The 24752-nt window shown below is 45.7% G+C and overlaps 1 protein-coding gene across 1 annotated transcript in view; it reads left to right on the forward strand.

The window, feature by feature from the left end:
* Positions 1 to 24752, forward strand: part of PGR (progesterone receptor) — a 77566-nt gene that overhangs the window by 44508 nt on the left and 8306 nt on the right. Inside the window, exons 4-6 of the mRNA XM_066586570.1 lie at positions 17355 to 17657; positions 21366 to 21510; positions 21993 to 22123. Coding sequence (XP_066442667.1) covers positions 17355 to 17657; positions 21366 to 21510; positions 21993 to 22123 — 579 coding nt within the window. The remainder of the gene's footprint in view (positions 1 to 17354; positions 17658 to 21365; positions 21511 to 21992; positions 22124 to 24752) is intronic.

A 24752-nucleotide genomic window follows, 5' to 3' on the forward strand; every position in this document is an offset into this window, starting at 1 on the left:
CCTGTGAAAAGTCTCCACTCTGCTGCACTTCATATAACTGCATTTCTGTGCAACACATATCTTATCTGATTGAATATAGTCAGTGGGCCCTCCGTTTCCCAAAAAGGGAAAAATTGTATTTGTCCTGCAGGCTTGCGCCAATTTATTTGCTGCCTGTGAAAAGTCTCCGCTCTGCTGCACTTCATATAACTGCATTTCTGTGCAACACATATCTTATCTGATTGAATATAGTCAGTGGGCCCTCCGTTTCCCAAAAAGGGAAAAATTGTATTGGTCCTGCAGGCTTGCGCCAATTTATTTGCTGCCTGGGAAATCACTGGTAATACAGCATGCTGAGGGGTAGGGGTAAGCCTAGAGGACGTGGACGTGGCCGAGGACGCGTAGGCCCAAGTGTGGGTGTGGGCACAGGGCGAGCTCCTGATCAAGGTGTATCGCAGCCGACTGCTGCGCGATTAGGAGAGAGGCACGTTTCTGGCGTCCCCACATTCATCGCCCAATTAATGGGTCCACGCGGGAGACCTTTATTAGAAAATGAGCAGTGTGAGCAGGTCCTGTCGTGGATGGCAGAAAGTGCTTCGAGCAAGCTATCATCCACCCACAGTTCTGCGCCGTCCAGTATTGCAAATCCAAATCCTCTGGCTGCTACTCCTCCTTCCTCCCAGCCTCCTCACTCCACTACAATGACACATGCTCAGGAGCGGGCAGACTCCCAGGAACTGTTCTCGGGCCCCTGCTCAGATTGGGCAGCAGTGGTTCCTCTCCAAGCAGAGGAGTTTATCGTCACTGATGCCCAACCATTCGAAAGTTCCCGGGGTCCGGGGGATGAGGCTGGGGACTTCCGGCAACTGTCTCAAGACCTTTCAGTGGGTGAGGAGGACGATGACGATGAGACACAGTTGTCTTGCAGTGAGGTAGTAGTAAGAGCAGTAAGTCCGAGGGAGGAGCGCACAGAGGATTCGGAGGAAGAGCAGCAGGACGATGAGGTGACTGACCCCACCTGGTGTGCAACGCCTACACAGGACAGGTCTTCAGAGGGGGAGGCACGGGCAGCAGCAGGGCAGGTTGCAAGAGGCAGTGTGGTGGCCAGGGGTAGAGGCAGGGCCAGACCGAATAATCCACCAAGTGTTTCCCAAAGCACACCCTCGCGCCATGCCACCCTGCAGAGGCCGAGGTGCCTGACGACCAACGAACAGTGGTGTGCAACCTTTGTCGCGCCAAGATCAGCCAGGGAGCCACCACCAACAGCCTCACCACCACAAGCATGCGCAGACATATGATGGCCAAGCACCCCACAAGGTGGGACGAAGGCCGTTCACCGCCTCCGGTTTGCACCGCTGCCTCTCCCCCTGTGCCCCAACCTGCCACTGAGATCCAACCCCGCTCTGAGGACACAGGCACTACCGTCTCCTGGCCTGCACCCACACCCTCACCTCCGCTGTCCTCGGCCCCATCCACCAATGTCTCGCACCGCACCGTCCAGCCGTCGCTAGCGCAAGTGTTTGAGCGCAAGCGCAAGTACGCCGCCACGCACCCGCACGCTCAAGCGTTAACCGTCCACATAGCCAAATTTATCAGCCTTGAGATGCTGCCGTATAGGGTTGTGGAAACGGAGTCCTTCAAAAGTATGATAAGGCGGTGGCCCCGCGCTACTCAGTTCCCAGTCGCCACTACTTTTCCCGATGTGCCGTCCCAGCCCTGCACGACCACGTCTCCCGCAACATTGTACGCACCCTCACCAACGCGGTTACTGCCAAGATCCACTTAACAACAGACACGTGGACAAGCACAGGCGGCCAGGGCTACTACATCTCCCTGACGGCACATTGGGTGAATTTAGTGGAGGCTGGGACAGAGTCAGAGCCTGGGACCGCTCACGTCCTACCCACCCCCAGAATTGCGGGCCCCAGCTCGGTGCTGGTATCTGCGGCGGTGTATGCCTTCTCCACTAAAGCACCCTCCTCCTCCGCAACCTCTGTCTCGCAATCAAGATGTGTTAGCAGCAGCATGTCGCCAGCAGTCGGTGTCGCGCGGTGTGGCAGCACAGCGGTGGGCAAGCGTCAGCAGGCCGTGCTGAAACTACTCAGCTTAGGAGATAAGAGGCACGCGGCCCACGAACTGCTGCAGGGTCTGACAGAGCAGACCGACCGCTGGCTTGCGCCGCTGAGCCTCCAACCGGGCATGGTCGTGTGTGACAACGGCCGTAACCTGGTGGCGGCTCTGCAGCTCGGCAGCCTCACGCACGTGCCATGCCTGGCCCACGTCTTTAATTTGGTGGTTCAGCGCTTTCTGAAAAGCTACCCACGCTTGTCAGACCTGCTCGTAAAGGTGCGCCGGCTCTGCGCACATTTCCACAAGTCCCACACGGATGCTGCCACCCTGCGCACCCTGCAACATCGCTTTAATCTGCCAGTGCACCGACTGCTGTGCGACGTGCCCACACGGTGGAACTCTACGCTCCACATGTTGGCCAGGCTCTATGAGCAGCGTAGAGCTATAGTGGAATACCAACTCCAACATGGGCGGCGCAGTGGGAGTCAGCCTCCTCAATTATTTTCTGAAGAGTGGGCCTGGTTGGCAGACATCTGCCAGGTCCTTCGAAACTTTGAGCAGTCTACCCAGGTGGTGAGCGGCGATGCTGCAATCATTAGCGTCACCATTCCTCTGCTATGCATCTTGAGAAGTTCCCTGCAAAGCATAAAGGCAGCCGCTTTGCGCTCGGAAACAGAGCCGGGGGAAGACAGTATGTCGCTGGATAGTCAGAGCACCCTCCTGTCTATATCTCAGCGCGTTCAGGAGGAGGAGGAGGAGCATGAGGAGGATGAGGAGGAGGGGGAAGAGACAGCTTGGCCCACTGCTGACAGTACCCATGCTGCTTGCCTGTCATCATTTCAGCGTGTATGGCCTGAGGAGGAGGAGGAGGAGGAGGAGGAGGAGGATCCTGAAAGTGATCTTCCTAGTGAAGACAGCCATGTGTTGCGTACAGGTACCCTGGCACACATGGCTGACTTCATGTTAGGATGCCTTTCTCGTGACCCTCGGGTTACACGCATTCTGGCCACTACGGATTACTGGGTGTACACACTGCTCGACCCACGCTATAAGGAGAACCTTCCCACTCTCATTCCCGAAGAGGAAAGGGGTTCGAGAGTGTTGCTATACCACAGGACCCTGGCGGACAAACTGATGGTAAAATTCCCACCCGACAGCGCTAGTGGCAGAAGGCGCAGTTCCGAGGGCCAGGTAGCAGGGGAGGTGCGGAGATCGAGCAGCATGTACAGCACAGGCAGTGCAACAGTCTTTAAGGGCCTGGACAGCTTTATGGCTCCCCAGCAAGACTGTGTCACCGCTCCCCAGTCAAGGCTGAGTCGGCGGGAGCACTGTAAAAGGATGGTGAGGGAGTACGTAGCCGATCGCACGACCATCCTCCGTGACGCCTCTGCCACCTACAACTACTGGGTGTCGAAGCTGGACACGTGGCCTGAACTAGCGCTGTATGCCCTGGAGGTGCTTGCTTGTCCTGCGGCTAGCGTCTTGTCGGAGAGGGTGTTTAGTGCGGCTGGGGGAATCATCACAGATAAGCGTACCCGCCTGTCAACCGACAGTGCCGACAGGCTAACACTCATCAAGATGAACAAAGCCCGGATTTCCCCAGTCTTCTCTTCTCCACCAGCGGACAGCAGCGATACCTAAGCAATACGTAGGCTGCACCCGCGGATGGAAGCATCGTTCTCTCTCACCATCCAAAACGGCGACATTTCTGCTTCATCAATCTGTGTATAATATTCCTCCTCCTCCTCCTGCTCCTCCTCCTGAAACCGCACGTAATCACGCTGAACGGGCAATTTTTCTTAGAGCCACAAGGCTCACTCATATAATTTTTCTAAAAATTTTTTATACGTTTCAATGCTCTTAAAAGCGTTGGAACTTTAACTTGAACCAATTTTTCGTTAAACAGGGCTGCCTCCAGGCCTAGTTACCACTTAAGCCACATTAACCAAAGCGATTAATGGGTTTCACCTGCCATCTTGGTTGGGCATGGCCAATTTTTACTGATGTACATTAGTACTGTTGGTACACCAATTTTTTTGGGCCCTCACCTACAGTGTAATCATAGCAATTTCTATGTTCTTCGTCTGCACTCATGGTACAGAAAGGTGTGTGGAGTTGGCCTACACTTTAGCTACATAAATGTAATTTGGGCCTTGGCTATACTGCAGCTACTGAAATGGAACTAAGACTGCGCTCCCACTATACTGCTGCTTCGGAATTGTTACTGGTGCCTGTCTTGAGTGCTACTATTACTGAAATGGAACGAAGACTGCGCTCCCACTATACTGCTGCTTCGGAATTGTTACTGGGGCCTGTCTTGAGTGCTACTATTACTGAAATGGAACTAATACTGTGCTCCCCCCATAATGCTGCTAGTGATATTTAAGTGGGGCCTGTCCTAATGCTACGGCTGAAATATTACGAATTATGGGCTCTGCCTATACCGCTGCTAATGGTATGTCTCTGAGGTGTGGAAACAGAGGCTTCCCAAAGACATGATGGCGGCGAGGCCATTTCCCACCAACGCTGTTACTGTTAAGGTGCATATAACCACGGACACGTGGAGAGGACACGTAGTGCCTCAAAAACATCCCCCTCCTCCTCCAACAATGAAAACATTCTTGGCAAATGCCTTTGCATTGGTTCGTCTGGTGGCAGTCCAAGAATTTCACCTTTACCGACACAACAAGAGAGCCCCCCCACCATCCCCCCGCCACGGCCCACTTAATCCTGGCCACATTCCGAAAACCAACAAAATACAACCGCGCTACTAGGTCCGCAGTCACCACCACATTACCACCAACGCGGTTACTGTTAAGGTACATATTACCAGTCTGACTGGGGCATACAGACACCTTGACAGAATGAATAGTGTGTGGCACATAGGTTCCCCATTGCTATGCCCACGTGTGCAGCTCCTGATGGCGGTGGCACAGGATTATATTTCTCATTGCTTCTGTACAGCATTGTGGGCTATCGCCACACCACTTTTAAAGAGGGTCGCTGCCTAGCCGTGCCAACCTCTGCAGTGTGTGACTGCAGTTCCTCCTCATGGCAGACGCACTTATAAATAGACATGAGGGTGGTGTGGCATGAGGGCAGCTGAAGGCTGCGCAGGGACAGTTTGGTGTGCGCTGTGGACACTGCGTCGTGCAGGGGGGAGGGGGGTTGGGCAGCATGTAACCCAGGAGAAGTGGCAGCGGAGTGTCATCCAGGCAGTGATTGTGCTTTGTTGTAGCTAGTGTGGTGCTTAGCAAAGGTATGCGATGCTAATGAGGGCTTTTCAGAAGTAAAAGTTGTTGGGGGGGGGGGCCCACTCTTGCCGCTATTGTGGCTTCATAGTGGGACCTGTGAACTTGAGATGCAGCCCAACATGTAGCCCCTCGCCTGCCCTATCCGTTGCTGTGTCGTTCCCATCACTTTCTTGAATTGCCCAGATTTTCACACATGGAAACCTTAGCGAGCATCGGCGAAATACAAAAATGCTCGGGTCGCCCATTGACTTTAATGGGGTTCGTTACTCGAAACGAACCCTCGAGCATTGCGAAAATTTCGTCCCGGGTAACGAGCACCCGAGCATTTTGGTGCTCGCTCATCTCTAAGAATTAAGCATCCAGGAAACATGAAAGGGGGTGACCAAATCCCCTGCTCTCAGGACAAACACAGCTCTGCTACATCTGGACGTAGAGATTTCTCTTTCAGTTTCAATGATAAGGGCGATTACAGATGGCCATATGCACAACTACGCTTGCCGCTACAAACTCCTTGCCCTTCATCCCAATCATAATCTCTCCTGTGCGGCACCAATTCTGCTCACTCAATGAAGTCGGAACGTGCCGGAGATTCCGACCAGCTGCCTCCATTCACAGTAAACAGGCCGTCGTTCATACAGATGGGTTACTCGTTAGCTTGACTGCTAGGGCTTCTGCAGATGAGCGTAGGCGTAGATGCGCTCGCAATAAAATGACGTAATAGCACTGTGAAGGGAGCGCTTATACGGGCTGTCATGCTCAAATTGCGCGTTCTACTGTACTTTTCTACGCTGCCGGGCCTGTTCACACTGCGCCATGATGGAGCCCACTGGGCGGCCTAATTAGTCCCGGTGTTATCGATTAACACTGCAAAATCGTGCAGTTCAGTGTGCAATTTCATGTAGATGGGGTTCCGCATTTGTGCACCCCCATAGACTCCTATGATACCTAGGGTGCACAAATGCGTACAAAAATTGAGCATATCGTGTATACTTCGTACGTGTGATAATTGAGCGCAAAAATACATAATTTGAGGGGACCCATTGAAATCATTGGGTTCTATTTTCTGTGGGTTAAAGGGCTCGCCCAGTTACTTCAACAGGGCTGCCTGTTTTAAAACAATAAAAAGAAGTATACTTACCTGTCGTTGTTCGCCGGGATCTAGAGTTGCAGCCCCACTGTGGTCCCGGTGATTGTTGTGACACCTGATGGAGAGGTAGCAGCATCATATTCCTGAACTCCTGGCATCATGGCGCTCAGGTTGGGATCTCAGATGCAAGGAGAATGAGCAGTGAGGCTGCAACCTCTCATCAGCTGCAGCGGTCACCTGATTTCCTGTGACATCATCTGTTACAACAATCACCGGGACTACAGCGGGACTGCAGCTCTGCATCCCAGCAGCAGCGGAGGGGTAGGTATACTTCAGTTTATTATTTTAATGCAAGAAGCTCTATTGAACTGTACAACCCCTTTATGATAAGATAACTTTCTCCCCCATACTATCACAAGCAAGGTAAAAGTTGTCCCATCTGTAAATCTCTGTGCTGCTCTCCATACGGTGAAACATTACCCGCCAGATCCCAGAGGGAGAGAACATTACACGGCCTGATCACGGCTTTTACATCTTGCTCTGATCATATTGTCGTTTTGCAACTTTCTTGCTTAAGGTGAAAATAATAATTTTGTCTTTTATGATCTGTAATAGTTGGAGAAACACCAACATAAACACTGGGTGTGTGCGCCGGGAACAACAAAATACTTTACTGTCTACATGACTAGGGACGCATGCAGGACCAGACAGTTTGGTCTCTGAGTGTGCTTTATGCTGTTTTCACTGTTGGCAGCATAAAATAGTGACAGGCATGCTGATTTCAGCAGTCTGTCTCTTATAGGGTAATCTGCAGGGATTTTTCCTGCAACTCCATGCAAGACATTAATCACACTTATTCATGAGGTGCTGCTAGTCCCGCCTCCCATTCTCCATGATTGGCTGTTTACTATATAAACAGGGTGGGGCTAGCAGCACCTCATGAACAAACTGGAATTTTTATTTCAGTTTTTTACTTTTCGCTTATATATGTATCATTACTTTTTATTTGTTTGTATGTGCCAGTAGATACCTTAGAGGGGTTATCTTGGAAAATACACTCACTGGCTGAAGGGAGACAGTAATTGGCTGCAGTGGTCACATGGCCCTTTTGTCAAGGCCATGGTTGCCGACTCCCTGCATAATAACTAATGCTCTGATCTCTCATATAATACACAGCAATACCACTGCACTGCAGTGTCTTATAAAATCTATCTAGATTTTATACTCATGGCAGATCCAGAGGTCCTTCTGTGATTGCATTGTCGGGTGGGATGGGCTCATAGTAGGAACCCCCTCCATAGAATCATAGAATGGTAGAGTTGGAAGGAACCTCCAGGGTCATCGGGTCCAACCCCCTGCTCAATGCAGGATTCACTAAATCATTCTAGACAGATATCTGTCCTCTGTTTGTTAACCACTTAGATGCTGTGCTCAAAGTTGACCGTGGCATCTAATGGATTAAACAGATGGAATCAGAGATATCTCTGATTCTCCCCATCAGTGAGAGGCGCCAGCTGCATAATACAGTCAGCACCCACGAGTGATATTGTACTTATTGCTCCTGAGCCCATGCCATCATCGTGCCGGTGGTTCATAATAAGTGCATGGAAGCTGTGATGTACCATTACAGAGGTCAGCGGGAAGGAGTTGAGGTGGATATCTTTCATAGAAAAAAGTTGTTTTTTTTTTACTTACCCCTTTATGGTTGTTTATTTTATCATAAAAAGTGGCATGATTTGCAGTTTCGCTAACTACGGGCTCAGGGAACTATTATGGTTTATCCCGCCTTACATTGGTATCTTCAAAAAGGTACAAAGGAAAAATACAAATACGGGAACGTGGTCTGTCTCTATGATATCTACAGGACTACAATGGGATCATAAGTATTCCTCCTGCTCTGCTTGTAACGAAGCATAAACCATTCTGTACCAGTGAGCTAAAGGAACAATCCAGCCTTGCTACATCTGCATATACATTGCAGTATATAGTAATGCTTATGCGGATCCCTTGCAGATAACTGTGATATAATGAAAGGCTCTGCCTAAAAATGTGTTTTAACAGCATTAACAGATGAAGTTTAGCTCCACTTGTTTTTCACTTTCAAGGAAAGGTGTTTATGACCTCCCTTACCAGAAGCCAAGATCCAGGGCAGCGTGACCTGACTATTTTGGCCGGAACATGCTCTTACATCACTCTATTTTATGAGGCTTCTGGAGAAAAACACATTGTTGGAAGGACTATAATAGCACAATAGTGTCAGCTGATACGTGTGATGTGTTAATATATATTATATGTAAATGGGGCATGCAAATCGTTGTTGTTCCGAGGCGGGCAGTAGAGAAGTCACAGTCATTGTGTTCAGTAATATCGACTGCAAGTAAGGGAGATGATACAATACCTCCACAGTGCCACCTATTGGAAGGCAGCACTCCTGCAAGTCAATGTTAGACTCTTTATACAAGCCTTGTAACAATGAAAGAGTCTAACATTGACTTGCAGGAATGCTGCCTTCCATTAGGTACAGAGGTATTGTTCTATCTTCCCTTATAAGTCTCCTCACTCACTTTCTAGGTGCTCTCCCTAGGGAAAAAAAAGATAGCGTAATAACGAGTCTGAGATTATAGTTCGTTTAGAAAGAACATAGACGTTAATCTCTTGCTCATCTGTTCCATTTTTGGCTAGTGAAGAAATTAGAGTTGGGGTTTGGTCAAAAGATCGGGCTTTGACAAACTTTGTGTCTTACTGCAGACAGGACAGAGGGGAGAGGCTCCTGCTGCAGCCAGCTGTGTTACAGCCAGATACGGGACACTGGGGAGAAAGAGGAGAGGACATGGCTGATGATCTGGGGGCAGATGGAGGTTTCTTTTAATATTATTCCAATTTATTTGAAACAAAATAGGATAAAAAGAAAGGAAATTAAAGGGGTTGTGTCATAAAAGACAACTCATTTAAGAATGTGGCACTCCCAGTCCTCATCATGGTTCTCAGTCATAGCAGCCCTGGAAAAGAGATGGATCTGCCAGACATTTTCCCTGTAGTTCCTCAAAAACAAGTGGGGTCAGTAGAACTTCCAAATAAATCACTTCAGTGGGAGGTGAATGACATGCAGAGCTCAAATAAAGGACTTGACTTCAAATTCCTCAAAGCTTGATCCAAATAGACAAGTGATGAGCAGCATAAATAAGTGCTTTAGAAAAAATGTATCAGACCTGATGCTCCTTTATTCCTCCATATATTGGAGGTACATGGAGGAATAAAGGAGCATCAGGTCTGAAGCATTTTTTCTAAACTACTTGTTTATGCTGCTTATCACTTGTCTATTTGGATTTTCTCTGAAGTGTCTAAGGTGAGTCCGTAGTGGGGGACTCCACTTTATGATGTTTGCATGCCAAATGGGAAAATGGGACAGTGCCTCGACAGCACCACCTACTGGAAGACAGCATTCCTGCAAGTCAATGTCTGAGCCTTTAACAAGCCTTGTAACATGACTGGGAATATAAGCCAAAGCCAGAGTCTTCTCCAGAAGGAAAAGATAAACCATGCACAGACAGACAGTTTTGGGGGGGTTTATCACTCATCAGTGTGCAGTAGGTTGGGAGGGTTATGGTTTCTGATTAGACAGGAACACCTTGTAGGTGTGAGGAGACTTATAAGGCCATGTATGCTCCTTTGGGAAATTTACCATGCACAGATAAAGTGTCTTGGGCTTGTTGCCCCTCCAGAGGAGCATGCATGGCCTTATAAGTCTCCTCACTCGGTACTCTCCTTAAAGAGAAGCCATACCCTTCCTGACTCATGTTGAGGTTTCTCACCCAGCCAACCAACAACCTAATGCACACTAATGACGGGCAAAACCCCCCAAACAGTCTGTCTGTAGATGGTTTATCTTTTCCTTCTGGAAAAGACTCTGGTTTTGGCTTATATTCCCAGACATTGTTACAAGGTTTCTTAAAAGGTCTAACATTGAGTTGCAGAAATGCTGCCTTCCAATAGGTGGCGCTGTAGAGACATTGTTCCTTCTCTATTTTTATAAATTTCCCAGATGAGCTTGCATGGCCTTATATATCTCCTTACACCTTCTAGGTGCTCTTCCTAAGGAGAAACCATACCTTTCCTGATATATGCCTTAAAGCCACTTTCACACAGGCTTCTGTAAAACACGCTCAACAGTGTTTTTAAAGCACCCCATCATTGCAATGGGTGATGAGGTACATTTAAAAACCGCCAATAAGGAAGATGGAATAGGTGGAGCTGCAGAGGTATTGTTCCATCTTCCTTATTTGCATATATTTCCTAGAGAAGCATGCATGGCCTTAAGAGCCTCCTCACTCACCTCCTAAGTTCTGTTCGCACACCTTCTAGGTGCTCTCTGTAAGCTGAGATGATACCCTTCCTGACCCATGTCATAGGCCTCTCACTAGCCAAGTCAGAAACCCTGTAACAGCTGTCTGTGTATGGTTTTCTGGTTTTTGGTAAGATCTCAATCATTGTTATAAAGACTTTTATAAAGGGTCTGATAATGATTTTCAGGAATGCTGCCATCCAATAGGTGGTGCTGCAGAGGTATTCTATAGAGTGCACAGCTGCATATATAGGGAGCTCACTCTCTGACTGTTGTGGACAGTTTGTTCTGCTCCTTCCCCTCTCCTGTTAATACATGATAGTACCTGGGATTTTGGATTTTAGATAACTATCAGAATCGGTGGACATATATTTTGCTTTTGGTCAAATCCAGAGGTGACACCTGAGGTAAGCTGACTTTCACTCCTTAACCCTCACAAATTGGGATCTGGACTTTGCTGCAGGGTGCCCAAGCCCTTACACTGGAAGTCCTCCCAGTATTGTTGCAGCTGATTAGACCAAGGGACAGTACCTGAGAGTGTAAACTTGAGCGTATTCAGACCGTCTAGGTCAGGGCAAGGCATAAGTTGGGTCATGGAGAACAGGTTCAATGCAGTAAAGCAGGCCAGAGGTCTGGCTAGGTAGTGGACAGAAGCATAGTCAGTATAACAAGTCGGGGTCAGCATCGCAAATGGGAACATAGTCAAAAATAGCCAAAGTCAGAACCAGTGAATCAGGACAAACAAGTAGACGTTTCAGTGAGTCCAAAGGACCACAATTCTAAGGCACCCTCTGTAGGGGGGGTAGGTTGCCGGATACATACAGGGGTCACCAATTATTGGCAGGGGGGGAATTTTGATGAGCACACTGGCCTTTTAAGAATACAGCCAAGTACGCACAACTTCCGGCCACTACCAGTGCTAGAACCGATGCTGTAGCCAGGCGCCTGTGAAGAAGGAGGGAAGTATGTATGTTTCAGTCACCAGGAAGGGTAGGTCAGCAGCAAACTGTAACAATAACTCTTTTCCCCTTTAGATTTGGGACTGTTGTTTTGGTTCACTAGTGCACAATCATACATAGATAGCTGTCAATCACTGATAGGACCGCCCACTGGACTCCTGACTCCAGAATGAGCAGGAATGTAAATGAATAAATAGCAACTAATACTGAATCTTTTCCCACAAAACTATATATCATTCTGCTCAGCTCATTCTGCTCTATAGCAAGCTGCCTGTAGTTTGGTCAGCATAATCAAACCGGCAGGTTCCTTTTAACTGATTAAAGGGCTTTAGAAATCTACAGTTGAACGCCCAAGAAAGGACCTCAGGGCTGTCTGTATACTCAGCCTGCTGTTAAGGTATACTAAATGTTACCCTTACCACAACCTGTGTCATAGTGGCACAGATCATAATGTATTAGTCTACAAGAATATGCTAATACTGTATCAATTTAAAATAAACATGTAATTTCTTTGATGGGATTAGAAAAAAATCAATAAAAATGTAACAATAAACATGTTGGAGGGAAATTCTCAAAAAATTGACTTAGTGTAAAACATTTAGTGCCTCATTAAAGTGAACCTGTCCCCAGGTTCATGCTGCCTGAACCACGGACAGCATGAACCCCGGACAGATATTTCCATTTGCCCATGTATATTTTATTCCGAAACATGGCTACATTTCAGAAAACAACAGACAGTACTTAGAAGTTTGACTTGGAGCTCAGCTGGAATGAAGCTCCGAGTCAAATAGGCGGGCTGTTCCAAGCTCTGCCCACCTGTGTCATCAAGATTGACAGCTCCTCTCCCAATATATAAGCCGGGAAAGGAGCTTTCACTCTTCATGCTGTGGATAGGGAGACCCTGCTACAGCATGGCCCGCCCCTTAGACTTGATAGCTCTGAGAGCTCAGGTCTGAGACAAACTTTTAATTATGTTTTTGTCCGAAACGTAGCAGCGTTCCAGAATAAAACGTACATGGGCCAAATAGGCAAATCTGTCCCATGCCCTATCTGTTCATGCTGCCTGAGCCATAGACAGTAGGAACCTGATGAAAAGTTACTTTTAAAGGGGTCTTCTCATAATCAAAACTCATCACCTGTGCACAGGATAAGTGATAAGTCTGTATTGGGGGTCCAATCATGTACAGCTTCTTCTATCAGTCACATAGGTCGTAAATGGTTACACATACACATTACTACTCCATTCACAAAGAGGACCCCATACTTGCGGACCCCCTACTTGTGATCAGTGGGGCTCCCACCGGTCAGACCTCCACTGATCAGACACTTACAGAGGGTGGACAAAAATGTGGAAACACCATACAAAATGTCTTACGTTACAAAGGATTATTAATTATATTTCAATAAGACATGTGGAGACCAATTTTAATTGGAGGTAATATGACACAGATGCTGCTGGGAAGAAGTGAACATCTGCCCAAGCAAGGTTCCATTAGTCCAGGGTTTGAGCCACTCAGCTGCTGTTACCAGCTGGCTCCCAGCAGGGCAAGAGGTGAAGTAAATACAAATTTGCCAGGAAAGCTCTCAGCCAAGCAGGGGCCAAAAGGGCAGCTCAACGCTAATGATTAAAATCCCTTGCATTTCGTAGGTGTTTCCATATTTTTGTCCACCCCCTATACTATCTATGCTATGGCTGGATGATGAGTTTTGATCATGGTAAAACCTCTTTAAGGTCAAAAAAGGACTGGTCGTTAATGGGTTTTTCATAAACCTCTAGATCTTCTATGACAGAAACATGCAGTATTATATTACTAAAAGGTAATCTTGAGTAAAAATTAAAACATCAGACTAAAGGATTTAGACTGTAATTATCTTGAAGTTAGCATTAGTCACAGCACGGCTAAATGCATTAGCGGAAATTACCTCAGGGGAGTTTGAAAAATACAACTAATTATTGGATTATGTTTTTACAGTAAATTATGAAATATGTTTTTTAATATCACAATTAAAAACTGAAGAGTCGTTATAAATAATGGTACAATGAAGCACGTTATGGGCTGTAATAGATGTATCTGGCTCCTCAGTGTACGTTTCTTGCATGCTTTGTAAAGCTTAATTAGTAAACAAATTAGTAACATCCCCCCATCCCATACTCCATCCCTGTCATCTCACTAATCAAGGATACAATGGTGATAGCAATATGGGCAGACCATGCCTCCCGTATCATTTCCAGCCACTCAACTATGAATTTCTGAATTTGATAAGACCTTAATTTCGAAAGATTCTCCACTTTTTTAGACCCAATAGGAGGAATTTGTGGTTAAGTTTCCTATCCTTGCTGGCTGAGTGACCTAACCCACAGTCCTTATTGATCATCCAGTCCTTTCCCATCCCAGTAGGTGGAACTCGTGGTTTAATATCTTATTCCTGGTGGCCTAGTGGCTTAACTCATAGTTTTTACTGATCATCCAGTCCTATCCATCCTAGTTAGTGGAACATCTGCTTTAGTATCCTTTACTTGGTGGCTTAGTGGCTTATCCTACAGTTGCTGATGATGATCCCCAACTTTTCAAGCCCACTAGATGGATCATGTTGTTTAATTTATTCTTAGTGACCTAGTGGCTTAACCTAAATCATTGTTGATACTCCACAGCCTTTGAGGCCAGTAGGTGGACCTTATTGTTTATCACTAGTGACCTAGTGACTTTTATTCCAGAGCTTTTCAGGTCCAGAAGGTGGACTTTGTTGTTTAGTTTCTTATTCCTGGTGGACTTGTAGCTTAACCTACATTTACTGCTTTTGGTCCACAGCTTTTCAGGTCCAGAAGGTGGACTTTGTTGTTTAGTTTCTTATCCCTGGTGGACTTGTAGCTTAAAGGGGTTGTCTCGCGGCTGCAAGTGGGGTTATACACTTCTGTATGGCCATATTAATGCACTTTGTAATATACATCGTGCATTAAATATGAGCCATACAGAAGTTATTCACTTACCTGCTCCATTGCTAGCGTCCACGTCTCCATGGTTCCGTCTAATTTCGCCAGCGGCTTGCTTTTTTAGACGCGCTTGCGCAGTCCGTTCTTCTGCTCTGAGCACGAGCCACTTCAGCGTGCTCGCCGCTACAGCTCTTCTGCGCATACGCAGATGAGCTGTAAATTCTCGGGAGCGCGCTGGAGCGGCCATTCTGTACCATCCTCTCTTAGAGAAAGGTGCAGAAACTTGAGCCGCCCAGCTGTCCCGAGAAGCCGCCCAGCTGTCCCGAGAAGCCACCCTGGTAAGTGATGGGTCGGGGGTGATGTGTCACTAACAGGCGTGGGCCCCTCCGGGTGTCCTAGCGCTGGGCCCCGGAGCCTAGCGCTGGACCCCGGAGCCTAGCGCTGGGCTCCAGGGCCTACCGCTGTGGCCCGGGACCTTCACCTGTCTTGAGGGGACTGCCGCTGGGCCCCGAGGCCTACCGCTGGGCCCCGGAGCCTTCGTCTGTTGTCAGGGGCCTAGCGCGGGGGAGCCGGGGCCTAGCACGGGGGAGCCGGGGCCTAGCGCCGGTTACCTGCTGCCTGGCGGTGGGTGACTGTGTGCCGTGGTCGGCCGCGTTCAATCCCGGGGTCCGGTCGGCGGCTGCGGGGCGTCTGGTTGTGCATAGTTATGTATGCTTAAAAAGGGGGACTGGGCAATAAAAAAATTCCACTCTTGCCTCGAGACAACCCCTTTAACCTACAGCCACTTCTGATGATCCACACATTTTTAGGTTCAGTAGGTAGACCTTGTTGTTTAGTTTCTTATCCCTGGTGGACTTGTAGCTTAACCTACAGCCACTTCTGATGATCCACACATTTTTAGGCTCAGTAGGTAGACCTTATTGTTTAGTTTCTTATCCTGGGTGCCTTAGTGGCTTAACCTACAGTCACTGCTTATGATCCACAACTTTTCAGGTCTAGCTAGTGGACCTTTTGATTTAGTTTTCTATACCTGGTGGCCTCATTCTCTGCTGATTCTGTGGATAGTATTTATCCAAAATACATTTACACCCTCTTTAGGTGATTTTTACCTAATATACTGTACATGCATGGATTTACATCTAAATGTGTTAACTGATAACATCAAGGACAATAGAGGATGGATTGGAAAACAAAAAACAGGCCCTAAATAATGATAGCAACCTGAAACCTGCCATTGTCATTGAAAGGAACTATATCACCAACATTTTTGTAATTAATTAAAACCAGTTAGAAAAATGTTTTGCATTTTTCTAATTTTTGTTCTGATGTCTGTACATAACTATTGGGGTGGCCATATTTCCTGAGCTACATTGAACGGCATTTAGAGATATGCTTTACAGCAGCTTCATGGGCCATTCACACAATCGACAGGAGGGGATCCATTGACTTGTTCGGGAGACGCTTCTAGACATTTTCTGTGACCTGTGCTGGGGTCATTTTGCAGGGGGGGGGGGGGGTAGATAGTCACAGCCTATACCTATTGTGAATAGTGGATGCTGTGTTATTTACATAGGTACTGGTGTATCTTGTCTCCACCAGAAGTATGGGTGGAGACATAGTGATGGACTGTAGCCACCCTGTTTACGCCCCCAAGTTCCTGATTGGCTGGCGTTGTATGGACGGTTGGCAGCTGTCACTTTTCTACGCGTCCTTACTGCTATTAGCCCTGCTGCCACCTCCTGTCACTCACTCTGCCGCTCTCCCTTGTGCCGTAGCGGCTCCTGCACTGAAAATAAACCCATCGGGGTGCTCATGACCTTCAGGAGCAGGGCTTATGTTGGCCCTGCTCTCAGCATACCTGCATATGGATGGAGTCGCAGAAGGCAGCGGCGCTCTCTCAACAGCAGCAAGAGAAGAGATACAGCGGGTCAAATTTCAGTGGCGCTGAGGGACACAAGCACATACTAACAGGCATGCTGAGTTCACTCTCCACTGCGGTCTCGGCGGCAACTCCCGTCCCACCCTCTCAGTGCCGACTCTGCCGCCAACAAGTGACCCCGGATCTACTGGGGCTGCCGCAAACAGCGCACTCACCAACCGTGAGTCCGCCCAGATATTCCCTGCCATGGCTGCTGCTACTCCAGCAACCGGCTAAGCCAACCGATCAGGAACTTGGGGGCGTAAACAGGGCGGCTACAGTATATCACTATGTCGCCACCCATACTTCTGGTGGAGACAAGATACACCAGTACCATCTACATATAGGTGTTAGCTCTCAGTGTAATTTGGCCTGTGATGTTAGTGAGATGATTGTTTAAAACTTTCTCTGCAAATCAGGAAGTATTAGACGAATATTAGGATCTGTGATCAGTGTGAAAAATGCAAGATTCTAGAAGGTTTATTTTTCAATATAGATTGTGACCAAAAGTTTAACAAAAATACAAAAAATTCTGTAAAAATAAAATTTAACACAAAATTGTGATTTACGTAATAGTTTTTTTTTCTGATGACACATTCCCTTCAATACAAACCCTAAGGATGGGTTCTCACGGGATGGAAATCCAGAGGAAATCTCGTGCAAGAGTTCTGGGGGAAAGCTGCAGTACCACACACAACCTCTGGCCTGGTGTGGCGCTGTTTTTAGAAAAAAATTGTCATGGTTTTCTAAAACTGTACCATCTCTTTAAGTCTTCCATTACGTTAAAATTGTCTTTTACTTTGCTTTTCTTAGGTCGGAAGTTCAAAAAGTTTAACAGAATGAAGTCAGGAAGAGAGATGGAAACAGTATTCATTCAACAGTCCAGCCCCCTTGAAACTCAACAGGCTATGGCACGAAGACTATCCACAAGTCAAACTCAGGAAATTCAGTATGTCCCAGAGTTACTGCAGATATTACAAAGTATAGAGCCAGAGGTGGTATATGCAGGATATGATAACACCCAGCCTGAAACTCCTAGCGCCTTGTTGTGTAGCCTCAATCAGCTGTGTGAACGGCAACTTCTTTGTGTTGTGAAGTGGTCAAAATCTTTACCAGGTAAGAAATGGTCCAATTATGGGTTCATGAATAGTTTCTTTACGTTGTAATTATGCATGATAAAGAGTAGATGAGCCCTGATACCTTTTTACCTACCAGGAGAAAGTAGTCAGGAATGGGTGGTTAAAATGGTATAATCCAGCACGAATAGATGACATGAGGTCAACAGAGATGGTGTGGACCTACTGGGTTAATTACAGATTTGACATAGACATAAGTCAAGGAACGGAGTCTAAGGGATTGTGTGTTCTTCACTCTTAACCTTCATGAGGATGGACTTTGCCACAGCAAATACCAAAATCCCTAACCCGGAAGTAGACTCTATTAACAATGGCTGACATTTAGATGAGCAGGTGATGCCAAAACATGGTACCAAGACAGCAGGCAAAAATTGTAGTAAGTCAGAAGGAGATCAGGGCAGGGAGACGTCTATCACAACGGTAGCCAGGTAGAAAGTTCTAAGGCAGCGCTCCGAGGGGAAATGAGAAGGGGAAATGCAATGGTAAGAGATAAAATTGATTCACCCAATATGATAATCGAATATACCAAACAATTATAAATATAAATGTCCGTGGGTATATAATCCAGAATCTCCTTAGATTATGAAGAACGTGCGCCGATCAAATAGATATCCCATGCGGTGCAGGAGGGCGACCTGAGTATGCTCCAATCATAAAATATGACAGAGAAAAGAACAGGGAGTGGGTGACAGAAAAAACTCTGCGCTCCAGCGGTGTTCTTATCAGAGAAGTGATGACAAGGCAAACAACTTACTTCACAGGGGTGCCTGAGCTCAGGTTCCCCCAGTCCTGGTGGGCGTATAAATCGTGGTCGGCAACAGAAGTATATTCCACAAGTTTATTCCGTACAACGCGTTTCGGCCTTCACAAATATAGCCCTTTTTCAAGTACTGAGTGCAGATTACTAGATCTAAATGGACCTTAGCAATGGAGGACTGGAAGAAGGCAGAGACTTTTGTCTCTACTGGCCCCTCAGCCCCCCAACAGTTGCGTTAAAAATGTCACTTTTTTATTGTAGATTTTGAATTTAACCCTTTGCAATCCAATTTTGGATTCAGGGATTCCTAGGGGGGTTTCTCTTTCTGCCGTTATACAATGGTGCCATCTGCTGATCATAGCCAGTACTGTGCCATGGGACAAGCTGGAGAGGCCCCGGACAATAGAGCAGCCAGTAATATACAGTAAGAATACTCTGACAGACGTCTTCCGACATCGGAGCTGTACAGACTTCAATCAGAATGTCTTTAGACGTCGGACAGTGGATTGGAAAGGGTTAAGTCTCATGTAAATATAGTTGGTGCAGAACTCAGTCGCTTTAACCTATTAGACCTCTCAGTGTCATAACTAATTTTAGCCTTAAGAGCCACTAAATCGTTTCCTCCTTTGTGTTCCAGCGGTCATAACTTTTTAATTTTTTCCTCAGTGTAGGAGACCTTGAATTTTCGGGACAAATTCTAGTTTTTATAGGAACCAATTTTGGATACACATAGTGTACTGAATAACTTTTATTGTTTTTTTTGCTGCTGAGCACTTGAAAAAGAGCAATTTCACACTGTTGTTTGCTATTTGTTTTTATGGCACTCACAGTATGCTATAATTATTATGTTACTTTTATTCTAAGGGGCATTATGACATCACCAAATTTATAGAGGGTTTTATTGTGTTTTACCACTTACGCACAATATAAACACTTTGTCTTTTTTACTAAAATACTTATGTGTGGCACCATGTTCCAGGACCAGAGCATTTTTCTTTTTCAGTCAAGCTGTTTCAGGCCTATTTTTGTGATACATCTTGTAGTTTCTATTGGTACCATTTTGCGGTATATAGAAGTTTTTAATTACTTTTTATTTATGTTTTGGGGAAGTGATATGATCAGAAAAAGGCTATTTTGGCATTTTTTTTAGTTTGTTCTTTTTATGGAATTTACCGTGCTGGATAAATTATGTAATATTTTATAGTATGGGTTGTTGTGGATGTGGCGATACTAATTATGTGTAGTTATTTTTTTTTTTTTTCAATATTTAAAGCCTTGTGTAGAGGGGAAATGTCTTTAATTTTTTTTTTTTTTTTAAATGTTGATGTCTCAGTCAACAATTAATGCAGTATCTTTAGAATTAAATGATGTAGAGGAGTAATTAGATGAGCAAGTCCTTATAATTTCATTCCTTTTCTGGGGAAAACCCCATATGTGTCAATCATAGAGCAGATATGCTCTCTGATTGATGGAAGTGATACCATGAACAAAAATTCATGTAATTGCTCCCCTAAGACAGGGGGTAAGACAGGAGAATCACAGATCTTCTCCACTGCCGATGGCCTCCCCTCCCATTTCCAGTTTGCTATACGCACACTGACTGAAGTGACAACTCTAAATTCAGTATTCCCAACTAAACATCCCATAGCTGTAACTCCGGTTCTATCAGGGCTACTGACATGCTTTTGGTGTCATTTTAAAACCAAAAATCTTAGCTTTAAAACAGCCATTTAATATTTAGTTGGGAATGTTGTATTTAGATTCAGATCTAAAGCCATTTAAAGTAGAACGACCTCTGTTCATCCAAAACGGTAATGTCCTAAACTGCTGGGGGAGTTAAGAGGCCAGATGTTATGCATATGACCCATAGAGGAACAAGACGTCTGTGAGTGGTAGCCAAGGATAGATCGCCAAACAGGAATAGAGCTGCGAGACAGCCTGAAAGGAAACATTTAGCAGTAAGAGAGTATAGTGTTGCAATAGGGAAGCCCCATTTTAGTTTTTCAGTCCCTGCTCCCCCCACACACTTCTCTTAGTATACAGTACCCCTCTTCTGGGGCACAAACATCTATAAGATTAACTACCTGTAATCTAAGGGGAAAAAAATGCCTTTCCAATATGTACAGCAAAATTTGGTAGCAATACTTGGTGACTTGTAAACAAGAATGGATGAACTGTTGCGCCAGTTTTTATGGGGTTGCTGTGGTGCTATTGTAGGGGAGCTGCTTCAGAACAGGTGTGGTGGCCTCTACATGGACATTAGAGCATTATCAAATGAGAAATAAAACTAGTTTGACCGCCCTGACACCATTTTATCTACCTGGGATGAGGAGAGAGCTCCTGTCAATGGATGACATGTGAACCAGCAGTAGGAGCAAAGCCCCATTTCAGCTTTTGTTATGGGCCTCCATTTCTCTACCTCCAGTCCAGCTATAAGGACTTCCACTTCTCCTGGCGTCACAACCCTGGTCTTCTCCACTCCTGGTGTCACTAGCACGTTTGGGTTCATTCTTTTGCCGTCCCAAGAGTGATGCTTCCCCCAGGATGATTGATGAAGGGGTTTACCTCGAAACACATATATTTTGCTGGTTTTTAATTAATGAATAAAAGAGAAGTCGGAGAGTGGCGCCAAGATACCAGATTTGTTACCGCATATAGTCTGGTGGCCACCATTGGCAGCACCTCCACCACCTACTTTGCATAATCCTCCTCAAAACTCACATAGAACTCAAGCCTTTGATACTCCTTTGGGTTTGCTCCTTCCCCTTACTTTCTCCCATCCCAGTTATAGGACCTTCCCCAACATCTATAAGGTTGGCCTCCTGTAATCTAAGTAGATGTACAATCCCTTTCAATGTAAAACCTTGCCTTATTAAAAATGCACCCCATTATTTCTCAGCTCTATCTTAATTATTTAATTTCTGATTGTAGGATTTAGGAATCTCCACATTGATGATCAGATTATACTTTTGCAATATTCATGGATGAGTTTGATGGTGTTTGCCATGGGATGGAGGTCCTACCAGCATGTCAGCGGGCAAATGCTGTACTTTGCACCAGATTTAGTATTGAATGAGTAAGTATTTAATATGGAACCTACATTCACATTGATCCTTATGGTTCTGTAAGTTTGGATCAGTACGAGTGTGGAGGGTTTGTGTGTTACATGCAAATTATGGGCCATTAAAGCAGTTGAGCTAAGACACACAACCCTTTTAACAACGTGTGCTAGTTGCGCTGAGTCCTGTATTGGTGCCCCCGGTAAACTGTGGACAGTCTAGCATTTCCCCTGCACCAAATATAGGATGACCATTCACAAGGTCTACCAGGAAGGGGTCTAGTCTTTCTGAGGGACTCTTCATTCTGGTACAAAGAGAGCGGTCCCATGTTGGAGATCGTGTTCTATGGCATCCATTTGCCCAAACAGGTCATAGAAACATTTAAACACATGTTCAATATACCCAGTTTTTCCGGAGATCAGTGTTGAAGAGTATCATCAACTATGACCATCAACTTCATATCTTCATGATTCCTAAATGAAGACATTTGTTTTCTCAGACAACGAATGAAAGACTCGTCTTTTTATGCCCTTTGCCTCTCGATGAGACAGCTGCCACAGGAGTTTGTAAAACTGCAAATCAGCCATGAGGAATTCCTGTGCATGAAGGCTCTGCTACTCTTGAACACAAGTGAGTAATACAATATTGTAATGAAAGATGGCGTCAACGGTGATTGAAATAAAAAAATGTGATCACCAGTGACTGGCATCTGTTCACGCACAACGTCTTCTGCGAGCCATACGGTATACGATGTGCTAGAAAATATACTCTTTGGACTTTGCAGGGAATCCGCTGCAAAATCAAATCTAATCTGCGGCAAGTTCCATATGTTACATCGAAATTTGGCACATTTAATAATCCACAGCATACCCCAAAACCCACTCAGATTTTTTCCAGCAGTTCTCTTGCCCACAATTCACCCTTCATTGAAATAAGGATGTATTTAAAAGGGTTTTCCTTGACAGAAATATTGATGTCCTATCGTTAGGGTAGGCCATCAATATGAGTTTGCTTTGAGTGTGACTCTTGGTTGCTCTGCCGATCAGCTGAGTAAAGAGACGTGGGGCTCCCGTGAGCAATCTGGCCTCTTCATTCCATACTAGGCTGTAGCTGGTAGCTCATTCCCATTTACTTGAATAGGACTGAGCTGTTCATAAGCCACGTGACTAATGACCATGGCGTCTTCAAGTAACTGATTGGTGGCAGTGCTGGGAGTTAGCCGCCCTCCATTTCATATTGTTGACCTTCAGTGAGAAGTTGCAAGAAGGCCAAGCAAGCATGCTTAGAGAAATTCTGACACCATTATGACATTACCCTGTATGCTAAACCTGTCCCAACCTTGGACGATATGAACAGAAGCAACAATATACAACTTTTTATTCTGGTAGTCCTTCCAAGACCACAAAAAATCACCATAGACAATCTGATGGGAGGTCCACTCCTTTCTAATAGTCCGGACTCACCCCACCCTTTGTTTAATGATTGACATCTTCAGCTCTGAGCTGGAGATATCTTTCTTTTCACAGACCGGACGAGGTGCATGAGTGTGATGTTTGGCACATCACTGGTCCTACATCTAGTCTATGAAATGCACAGCATCTCCAACTTAGAGTGGAAACATCAATAATCAAGCAAGCAGCGAGGTTTGGAGGGAACATTGGAGAGAGAAAGCCAGGACCAACCAAAGGGAGCGGACCACCCATCAAATGGTCTATTGCTAATTTGCATCACTAAAAAAGGTGGTTTCAGATTCCTTGAAGAATTGTTAGAAAAAAAAGTTTAGTTTGCAGGGTAAAATGCTAGTGACAGATTTCCTTTAAAAGACATGAAAAAGATGAATTACCGTAATGAACCCAAATGTACTCCAAAATGGTTCCACAAAAAATTGCACTAACCTGCATAAATTTCTTTACATCTAGAGCTCGATTCAGATTTCTGTTGTTTTTTGCTACCTGAGAGCAGTGCATTGTGGGACTTCTGATAACCATTGGAACCAAGCTATTAAGTCACATGTCTGTCAGTGGATGGTGCAGAACCATTGTCTGTTTCCAAGAGCAACCAGTTAAATTTTGAGGGCAACTACCTGAACCCATATAAAATAACGAATCCTCGCTTGGATTAAGACGAGCATATTGTAAAATGTCCATAATACTGATCGTGTTACGGATGTGTTGTAGATGACACTACAATCGAATGTCATTTGTATTTCATAAGTATTTCATCTGTTTTTGCCTTCAGATCTTTTCTACTAATTCGTATATGTCCAATAGAAAAAAATAGCAATACCAAGGCAATTTGCAAAAAATAGGCCATGTTGCGCTTTAAAAAACAGCTGTGAAAAATACAGCGATGTGTATAGATACATTATAGATTTATATTAGTGCTGTATTACAGTCCATGAAACACGGACCAAAAACGCAGCTAAAATATGCTGGTCTGAAAGCGGCCTAACAATGTATTTGTAAAGTAATTCAGGTTTTATGTACTTTTCAAACATCAAATTATGACAAACAGAGTTTGTCAAATTGAAAATACTGTTCAGTCTGAGAAAAGTATATTGTAGAGCAGGAGATGCTGAGCAGATTGATATATAGTTTTGTGGGAGAAATTCGCATTTTTAAGCCATTGTCATTCCTGGCGTAGGAGTCCAGTGGGTGGGTCAGTCACAGAGTCGGACCACCCACTAGACGCCTTAGTCTAGAATGAGTCGATATTTCAGCAAATGTAATTCAGGTTTTGCTGAATCTTATGGCACAAAACTATGGTGTATATCTATTAAAGGGGTTGTCTCGCGCCAAAACTTTTTTTTTTTCTTTTGCATAGGCCCCCCGTTCGGCGCAGGACAAACCCAAGGGATGTGTTAAAAAAGATATATATATATTACTTACCCGAATCCCCACTCTGCGGCGTCTTCCTTCTTCCTATTTCTTCCTTCACCAAGATGGCCGCCGGGATCTTCACCCACGATGCACCGCGGGTCTTCTCCCATGGTGCATCGTGGGCTCTGTGTGGTCCATTGCCGATTCCAGCCTCCTGATTGGCTGGAATCGGCACACGTGACGGGGCGGAGCTACGCGATGATGTGTAGAAGGGGGCGGAGCCAGAACGCCGCTCGCCGCTCGCGTGTACATTACTATAATGTACACCAGAAACTGGAGTACACTATAGCTGAAACGTACACCAGGTTGCACCTGGTGTAGGTTTCCGTCTAACACACGGAGGTGCCACCAGATGCCACAAATGTATTAAGAGCGCCCAA

Source organism: Eleutherodactylus coqui, chromosome 1, assembly GCF_035609145.1.
Source record: "Eleutherodactylus coqui strain aEleCoq1 chromosome 1, aEleCoq1.hap1, whole genome shotgun sequence".
NCBI lineage: Eukaryota > Metazoa > Chordata > Amphibia > Anura > Eleutherodactylidae > Eleutherodactylus > Eleutherodactylus coqui.